The sequence below is a fragment of the Sphaeramia orbicularis genome, chromosome 8 (genome assembly GCF_902148855.1).
Source record: "Sphaeramia orbicularis chromosome 8, fSphaOr1.1, whole genome shotgun sequence".
Lineage (NCBI taxonomy): Eukaryota > Metazoa > Chordata > Actinopteri > Kurtiformes > Apogonidae > Sphaeramia > Sphaeramia orbicularis.
This window is the reverse complement of record NC_043964.1, coordinates 28,731,699-28,741,731: the sequence shown is the minus strand read 5'-3', so window position 1 is coordinate 28,741,731 and position 10,033 is coordinate 28,731,699. Positions and strand designations below refer to the sequence as shown.

At 35.4% G+C, this 10,033-nt stretch overlaps 1 protein-coding gene across 1 annotated transcript in view; it reads right to left on the bottom strand.

Annotated features, from left to right (window-relative positions):
* Positions 1–202: 202 nt before the first annotated feature.
* LOC115423964 (ras-related protein Rab-26-like) overlaps positions 203–10,033 on the bottom strand; it is a 109,027-nt gene continuing 99,196 nt past the window's right edge. The window contains exons 6-9 of the mRNA XM_030141009.1: positions 5,259–5,324; positions 4,770–4,826; positions 3,904–3,980; positions 203–1,607 (exon numbers count right to left, since the gene is read on the bottom strand). Coding sequence (XP_029996869.1) covers positions 1,508–1,607; positions 3,904–3,980; positions 4,770–4,826; positions 5,259–5,324 — 300 coding nt within the window. The 3' untranslated portion in view covers positions 203–1,507. The remainder of the gene's footprint in view (positions 1,608–3,903; positions 3,981–4,769; positions 4,827–5,258; positions 5,325–10,033) is intronic.

The window sequence follows — 10,033 nt, the reverse complement described above, 5'->3', positions numbered from 1 at the left end:
TTATATGACCCATGCACTGACATGTTTTTAAGAGATTTGTTTAAAGGCTTAGTATGTAAGATTTTAGTTGGAATACAATATTCTTAATTATGTTTTCATTAGTGTATAAACACCTGTTACTTCAAATTGTTGTGTTTTCTTTGGCTTAGAATGACCCCATTAAAGGTAGGGTAGGAGATGTCTTATGGAGCATTTTTTTTAAACTATATTGCTTAAAATCCCCTTAACACCTTGATTGCAACCAATGAATTAAAGGCTGTAATTCAAAACTGAAAAATTTTAGTCACCTGTGGAACGGACAGGATTGAAAAACTCCATCCAATCATTTTAACCAGCCCATCGAAATGATTGAATGATGATATGTCTATCAAACTCAACTGCCAATTGATGCTGCGCAGTTCTTGTGAACCCTCGGGAACAAGCATTTCGTGTTCTGGTACTCTGGAGGTATGGCTTTGGGGGGAAATCTGAAGAAAAGTGTGTATTTTCACAATGTAGCTTGCTCGAACTGTTTTTCCAGGATCTCCTACCCCACCTTTAATTCTAAATAGGGAGCAGGTTGCCATGTTTTGACAGTAGCCCAGAACAGACTCACTAACACCGATTATTTACATTGATGCAACAGCTCCTTTAAACACTTAGAATTGAAGGGGTATTGAGTTAGATGCAATCTAAAAACTCACCCCTAGATGCCACTAAATCCTACACACTGGTCCTTTAAACTGCAGAACACGTGCATTTAGGTCGAATTCACAAACAAAGTAATTTGCGTCTAATAATGTTGTTCTGTTTGTCATATCTTTGTGTAGAAAATAGTAACATCCATTTACTTAGAATGAAAAAGAAATGCACATTCCCAGCTATCTACAGATGTATCATGAAAAAGCTTCGATTGAGTTTATGCTGGTGAGGAAAACCGGCTTCTGCAGAGCCTGTTGAATTACTGACAATAGTCATAGACAGAAACACATCACTTTACATGTAATATATGAACGTTCACCCACAATTTGACCAAGATGAGATGGATTCAACTAAAGGACAACTGAGATTTGCATTTGAAGCTGATATAAGAAATAAATGACTGAACGTGACATGGATTCTTGTCACTGCATCAGTTTGGTTTGACTCATCTTTTGCTTTGGGTCAGATTCTACGCTTAGCTCAAATGGTTATCACACAGTTCTATGAATAGTTTGGACTGAAGGATTGACTCTTAACTATACCTCCAAGACACTGACCGCTGCAGAAAGAGGATGGTGAGGAGAAACAGGACAAACAGTGACATGAGAACAGGACAACAGTTGGAGGCGGTGTTTACAGAAGCAGAGAAACAGAAGGACAAAAGGGTTTATACCTCGCTGGAGCTGACTCCTTATCTCAGTAGCACAGGCCAGATTCAGACGGAGTATCTTTAGGACACTTAATGTATGAAGATGAGTGATACATTCGCCCTCAGTGTCCATGCACATAAATGCACACTCACACACACTAGTGAATGGAGCAGGTTTTAGTTCCTGCAGCAGCCAGTCCCCTTCATCTCCTTGTTTACATACTCCTGGAGCTTAAACTTCTCGCTGGGATCCTTCATGGACCTGTGCTTGAGCTCTCTGTGACAAAGGAGGAACATCGGATTAGAGAAACGACACTCTGCTATATGTAAAAAAAAAAAAAAAGACATATTCACTTTTTCTGTACATACTAAGTTTAGATTTCTGTAATTCAAGTTGCAGGAGCAAAAAGCAGGTGAGAAATGTACAGCTTCCTTCTTTAGGTTTTTTTTTCTTTAGGTTCCTCCTCACGATTCAAATAAAACAAGTTAATATAAAGATAGATAAAGCTGACATTTTCTCATATGAAAAATAAAGCCAATTTGACAGAATCTGACCAGTGTGATGGCGTTACAGGGTAGATGTTCCATTACAGGGAAGGAGGAGATGCAGCACCCTCATGTCCTCTCAGATTAGATGAACTACACTGTTGCCCATGAAGTTGGAATAAAGTATTTCTACCTTTTCTCATTATTCTTGATAGATAAAGCCTAACTGGGACTTAGCGTGTAATTATTGCACCAGGTCAAAGTTTATTACTGATGTGTATAAGCAGGAATAAAAAAAAAAGGCAAAAAAAGAAGTAGGAATAAAAAGAGGAATGAGTCTGAAAAGAACATGATTCCAACTTTATGGGAAACAGTGTACAATATTCTAAGTCAGGGGTGTCAAACTCATTTTGGTTCAGGGGCCATATTTAATCCAATTTGATCTCAAGCGCGCCAGACCAGTAAAATAATGACTTAATAACCTATAAATAAGGACAAATCCAAGTTTTTGTTTTTGTTTTAGTATGAAAAAACCCCCAATTAAATAATGAAAATATTTACATTTTACAAAAAAGATGTGAATAACTTGAAAAAACAGAAATTTCATTTGAAAAATTAGTGCAATTTTAACAATATTATGCCTCGACTTATTATTTATACATGTGCATTATACACAGTGTTACATAAACATTTGGTAACAGGCAGAATATTTTATATGAGTTTGGAGCTAAAATAAGAACAGTTTCTATAATATTCCATCTCTTATTATTATTAACACAACTACAGATCACAGTGGATCCATAAATGCACAAAACATTTAGTAACAGGCAGAATATTGTTAAAATTGCACATTTCGGGTTGTTAATTTTGTTTTTATTTATGTATTTATTTGCATTTTGTTGTGAAAGAATAGTTTTGTAAATGTAAATATTTTCACAGTGTAATGTTATTTTTTTTACTTAAATTTTTTCCACATAAATTTTCCCAAAGAAAATTTGTAGTTGTCATTATTTATGGGTTATTGTGTTGTTATTTTTACTGTAGATCACATTGGTATGTATGTGGAACCTGAACCAAAATGATTTTTGACAACCTTGACTGTTCAGGTTAATTTTTGCACTTTCATCCCACGGGCCGGATTGGGCCCTTTGGCGGGCTGGATTTGGCCCCCGGGCCACATGTTTGACACCTGTGTTCTCAGTCAACTATGGGTTTTTTGCTTTGTGATGCTAGAAATGATCACATACTGCAGCTTTAAAAACAGCTTTAAGATGTATAAAAACTTTATTTTCCAGAGACATAGTAACAATGAACGGGACTACAACAGTAATAGATATTGATGGTATATAATCATTTATTCTTTGTAAATTAATGACTGACCTATTCTTTGATATGGACTGTATACATCAGCTGATTAGCCAAGTCATGTGAAATTGGGGTAGGATAATCTAAGCTCGGCTTCTTCCTACTCCTTTTCAGACATAAAATATTGTTAAAGAGCCACAATGAAATTGTACATTTGTGTGATATTTTTTGTTTTTTTTTGGTTGATTTATTTCCATATATTGGAGTGTCCTTTTAAATCTGGAATTTCTTTTGCCCACTTATGTTTGAAATAAGTCTATCTACACTATCAGTCAAAAGTTTGGACAAACCTTCTCATTTAAAGGACATGAGATAGACCGCAGATGGCCAACAAGTGCTCAGCATCACTGGGAACTCCTTCAAGAGTTATTACCTCATGAAGCTCATCAAGAGAATGCCAAGAATGTGCAAAGCTGTAATCAAAGCAAAATGTGGCTTTTTTGAAGAATCTAAAATACAAAACATGTTTTCAGTTATGTCACACGTTTTTTTTAACTACAAAACTCCATGTGTCTTCATTCATACTTTTGATGCCTTCAGTGAAAATCTACAATGTAAAAAGTCATGAAAATAAAGATAAACAGGTGTGTCCAAACTTTTGACTGGTAGTGTATGTCTATATTTAAAAACATATTAAAAGTGCAGTCCTATTTCAAAGAACAGACCGGTCAAATATGATTCATTTATATAAAACAACATTGCATAAAGGAGAGTGTACTCACTTGGCCACAGCAGTAAAAGCCAGCTCTACATTGAGACCAGACCTGGCACTGGTTTCCATGAAAGGAACTCCAAACTCCTGCAGAGCCAAAGAACCCACTGTTATTTTCCCTCTGTGTGCCACCTTTTTTCATGTGTCTGCTTCTGTTACGCTACATGAAATAAAATTTCAAATGTAGCTATTGATGGGAAATTATGCAGAATTTCATACCATGGCTTTACAGCACGATGGTCTTTTTCTTTGGATAAATCCAGCTTAGATGTGATAAATTTGTCTCTCAGTCTTTCCGCTGCAGGGCCATTTGTCCCACTGATGATAACTGATGTGCTTTTTTCCCTCCCAGGCCAAGCCTTAAGTTACTTAGAGGCACTTTACTGCTCCCACTTCTGCAGAGAATAACTCGACTACACGGTATTTGTTTTGTGTTCACTGCCGGGAAGCAACAGCCAAGGATCTTGATAAAAAAGAAATGTCTGCTCCTGTTTCAGTTTTTGGTGGTTTTATTTTCAGATGCACCAGTGTCTATTACACAAGTCAAAACCTCATAAAACTTTTACAGTTTATGACACACAAGGGAGATATCTATACAGTAAATATGTATCAAATATACATCATCTTCAGGGGAGCAGTACATCTAACCAGATTGGGTTTTCTGTGCTTTTGGTTTGCAAGTAATACTTCTTTTAATGATGGAGATGAAAAAAAAAAATGCTGTGATAAATAAAGAATGAAAATGAGGGCTGATTTCTAGATAAATCCACCTTTCTGTAACAATCATTAATACAAATCTGTGAAAAAATTACAAGAAATGAAAAACGCTGCCTTCACCTGAAGTAACAATCTTTTTTTTTTTTTTTTTTTTTTTACCTTGGCAAGCCTCTCACCATCTTCTCTTTTCACCACTCGCTCATGTGTGGCATCAGCCTGACGAAACAGAGAGAACAATATCAAAATCTCAGCATAAACCTGATGAGATCTGCTCAAGTTAACCGATCTGTCTTGATACTCAGTTAATGAGCTTGTTCTGACGCTAATTAAAGTCTAATGTGGTGGATGTGGGACTGGATATAAACAGCTCTGATGGGATGTGAACAGTAGTTACAAACAATCCATGCGATTCATTTGTACATTAGCTGGTTGACATATATTGTTACAATACCTGAATTAATGTGGCAATATCAAAACAATAAAATGCATTATATTTTATTATACAAAGCAGCCTGATAGAGAGTTTAATATAAATAAATTGCTTATATTAAAGGTATACAGTCCAATTCCTATTGTGTTGCTTTTGGATCTTTTGTGCCTCTGTTGTGTCTCTACCTACATTCACATATATTTCCCATAATGCCTTGCCTTGTTTCCAAGCAGCATGAGCACCACATCCTGCTGGGCATATTCATGGATCTCAGTCAGCCATGCCTGGTAACAATACAGGACGGAGAGACAAAAGGAAAGATGCATCAGCCGTCAGGAAAACAGGAGGCAGTCATAAGCGAGAACACATCCAAATGGAACATTCTGAAACATCGAAAAAGACACTATCAGAGAAGACAGCAAACCTTTCATCCAGCTATTCATAAAAGCATACAAATCAGATATGAAAAGAAACATTGTATCACAACTGTACAAAAGTCTCCATAACTTTAACAATCATTCAACACGATACATAAAAAATAAATGGGAGAAAGAGGGAGGCCTAACAATAACGGACAAAGAATGGCAAATCATCTGCCAATTTCAATGGAAAAATGCAAAGTCTCACTTATGGAAAGAATTCTGTTGGAAAAACGTAACTCATTTCTTTATTACTCCTAGCCATAAGTCGCACTATATAAATGGGAATTCACAATGCTGGAGGAATTGTAGCTGCCACACTGCACATGATTTCCACATATTCTGGGAATGCCCAAAGATTAATCATTATGGGAAAGAAATACATAAAGCCATAGAAATCATTCTTAATACCTACTTACCTTTTGATTTCAAAACAGTGTATTTGGAATACATTTCTCCAGAGGTCAAAAACATAAACAGATACTTATTCAGCATATTACTAGCTGCAGGAAAAAAAGCAATAACTAAACGATGGATGACACAAGAAGAACCAACAATAAATAAGTGGATAGACATAACCATGGGAATTTAAAGGATGGAAAGAATAACCTTCACTGTAAAGTTGGAGATGGATGTTTTTGTGCAACACTGGGAGGGATGGGTGAAATATGTGAAGCCTTTGAGATCTGACTTTGCTGAGATGAATGCATGAATATGAACCCAAAAATCCTCTGAAGGAAATATGTTTTTGTGTTTTTGTTTATCTTTATTTATACATTGATTCTTTACTTTGAGATCCTGTATGCCAGGACCATGATGAGCTGCTGTAAACGTTTTTGTTTTGTTTTTTTACACCCACTCTTTGGATGTGCATAGTTTGCGTATTTGTTTGTTTTTTCAATGTATGAAAAAAAAAAAAAAAACTGAATTCTTTCAATAGAAAGAGAATAAAAACAAACAAACAAAAAAACAAAATGGAACATTCTGAAATGAGAGACTTGAATGAAGGGGTCGGCGGAGGATAACCATGTCTGAGGTTTGACAAGGACAGGTCTTAACGTTAATCTAATCACATGAGAGCAGCCATGGCATTTACAAGATGAATACGGGTAGCTGGAGAAAAAAAAATAGAGGCAAGGGCAAAGATAAAGACGAGCACAGCAAAAACAAACAAAAACAAAAAAAATCAATGAGACTAATACTAACACTCATCATCACTGGGTTTATCAACACAATCTGCTCCATCCTTCCTTAGGTGTAGCATATACACATGAGAGAGAAAAGCTTCACTGGGGAACAAAAGCCACTTCTGTCTATATGAGCTTTGAGAGCACCTGAACCATTCATTCACTGATAATGAGCCTTTAATCAGCGCTGAAACATCTGCAAAACGGTTCTGCTGAAATAATACTCATCTCAGCACAAGCCTTAATTGTACCCACAGTGAATTACTCTACTTTAGATTTCTGACTGTCTGGTGATCAATCTGCCTTCTAGTAGTCCTTCCCCAGAGCTGTTTCGCAGCTCAGTTGTAATTAATTCTGGTGATGACCTGGTGTTTTCAAAGGGAGTTCACCGGGGTCATCTCCAGTCAAAGGTCAGATGAAACCTCAAAGACTGAAACAGCCTCCGGTGACCAAAAGCATCCACTGATCTGAAATGTTTAATAACTTTTTTTTTCATGACTTGCATTTTTTATTTCTTTTTTCCACACATATCACATCATCACACATCAAATACTAACATTAGAGCAGTGGTAAATTGCCCACCCGTAAGCAGAAGAGGTCTTCATATCATTTTTACTTGTTTGTTTGTATTTTTTGCGTTTTCCTTTTTCCTATATTGAATGCTGGGTAGCTTAACTTGTTATGTAGGACAGGCATGAATATAAGCATTATGCTATTACCTGTGCCTTTTCAGTCACTAACCTGTTGGTACTGTTTGTAGTGTTGACAGTGGTTCTATTATGTAATGACTGAGTAAAGAATTTCATTATTTCATCATCATTTCATCATCATATAGTGCAGGGGTGTCAAACTCATTTTCTTTCAGGGGCCACATTCAGCCCAGTTTGATCTCCAGTCAAATAATAGCATAATAGCCTATAAATAATGACAACTCCAATTTTTTTAATAAGCAAAAAATAACATTATATTATGAAATCATTTACATTTTGCAAACTATCCAAACAAAAAAAAGATGTGAATAACCTGAAAAAATGAAATTTCTGAAGAAAAATAAGAATAATAATAAGAAAAATTTGATCAATATTATGCCTCAACTTATGATTTCTACATTTACATTACAGATCAGATCTACCAAGGCACAAAACAGGCAGAATATTGTTAAAATTGCACTTATTTTTCTTTAGACATTTCCAGTTGTTCACATTTGTTTAGGTTATTGACGTTTTATTATTAAAGGATATCAAAATTTAATGTTCTTTGCAATAAACCAAAGAGAAAAAAATTGGTGTTGCCATTATTTTGAGGCATGATGTCATATTATTTTTTTTCCACATTAAACCAAGAGGAACATTTGGAGTCATTGTTTTTAGGTTATTATGCTGTTATTTTTGAGTTCAACGCCCTTGACTGTTAATATCCTCTGCACTTTACAAAGTCATCCCACGTATCCCACACACATCAACTTTGAGTATCCATGTATATAATACATACTTACACTATAAATATCTACGTACACTGAGGTGTCTAATTATAATATACATACATGCATACATAAGATACATGATCATTGTCTTTTCATTGTAAATCTTCTTAGCCTTTAGTCTTTGAGATCTAAAGATTCCAGGTATTTGCTCCATTTCAAAAGATATTTTTATGTCTTGTCCTGGATCTTATATGACATTCTTTCATATGCCGCTACTTTTCCAACGTCTGTCATCCACTCCTTTAACAGAGGTTCTCCATATTTCTTCCAGGTTTAATAACTTTTAAAACACTGATACTATCAATACATTTAAATAATTCAGGTAAAATGCAGTTTCTCAGCTTTTTGGCAGCATCACACATGTCTGATTTGGATGTACAAAGGCTCCATAGTGCAACATTCAGCAACAAAGATAAATCAATGAAACCTCTGTAATTTGTCAAATAGATGCTGGTTTTTACATTCAGTTAATGGTACATTTTGTTGCATTAGAAGTCACTTTTGCTTTAACACTCTCTCTTCTGCTTTTCACTGAAAAGTGAAGGTTAAAATATAACAAATGGTAATAAATTGCTTAGGAAATATCTGAATTGGAAGTTGCCACAATCTTCAATCTTCTAGTCTTTAAAGGTTAAACAGATGCTGAGCGTGCATGTCAAAGTAAACAGGTGGTTTACACTAAGCTCTACAGGAGTCATATACAGAAGGAATGTGGCCATAAAATATCATTTGGCATCATACGAATTCATTCATTCTTATTATTCGTCAAATAAATAACTGAATGCAAAGAGATCATTAGACGTTGTATAATACAGTTGCGGAAAAAATTCTTAGACCATCAAAAGTCATCAAAAGCAATGGTTATGTAATCCAGTACTAACTCCTGTGTGTATCATGTGACGAAAACAGACAGAAAAGAAAACATGGAATGCCCAAAAGCACTGTTTTTGTCAGTACAATGCCATAGATATTGATGTAAGAACCATGGTGATTTTGGTTATTATCAAGAAAACATGGAAAATGTCTAGATATCAGTTCTTAAATTAAACTCTTATGAGCTATTTTTGTTGTTATCATTATATTTGTCCAAACAAATGTACCTTTAGTTGTACCAGGCATTAAAATGAACAAGAAATTAAAGAAAACAAGGGTGGTCCAATAATTTTTTCCGTGACTGTATGTTCACCTTAGCACCAATCAAGACGAAAATGTCTCACACAATAATAAAAGTCATCTCACATCCAGTCTCTGGAGTCATTTCTCATTCAGCTCCATATCCAGGAGGGTAAAGCATGGCTCTCTGCAGGCTTACATGAGTAGCACTGCATGACCAGGATAATACATGCAGGTGCATGAACCGGAGTCATGCAATAAGTCAAACACTTTCACACTAAAGATGAAAGGCCACTGCTCTCTGAAATAACTAAGCTTAGCAACTGCCTTATCCTCACTAAGCCTCTTTTGCACCACTTGTTGTCTTCATGAAGTCCATTAGTTATATATTTAGCATTGTCTCAAGGATAAAAGCAAAGCAGTAAAAGCACAGGTAAAGAAATACTGAAATAGAAAACAGTTTTAATTATTATTAATACAGTTTGGATGCATTCTGACCTTTATTTTAAGCCATAAAGGTGAGTTTTGACCTCAGCCATTTTAATTAACAATGGGTTCCTCATTTTCTGATATATTTTTGTCATAAATCTCATATGTGGCCACACAGCGAGACGGAGCACTGAATAAAGAGAGAGTGTGTGTCTGGATGAACAGTAGGTAATGATGTGAACACTGCTTCATGCATAATTCAACATATTTTCAAGGTTTCCCATCATTCACATGTCTGTTAGTCACCAATTTGATCAATGGATGGCTCACAGCACATCTTCTTATTGGTCATTTCACAAAAT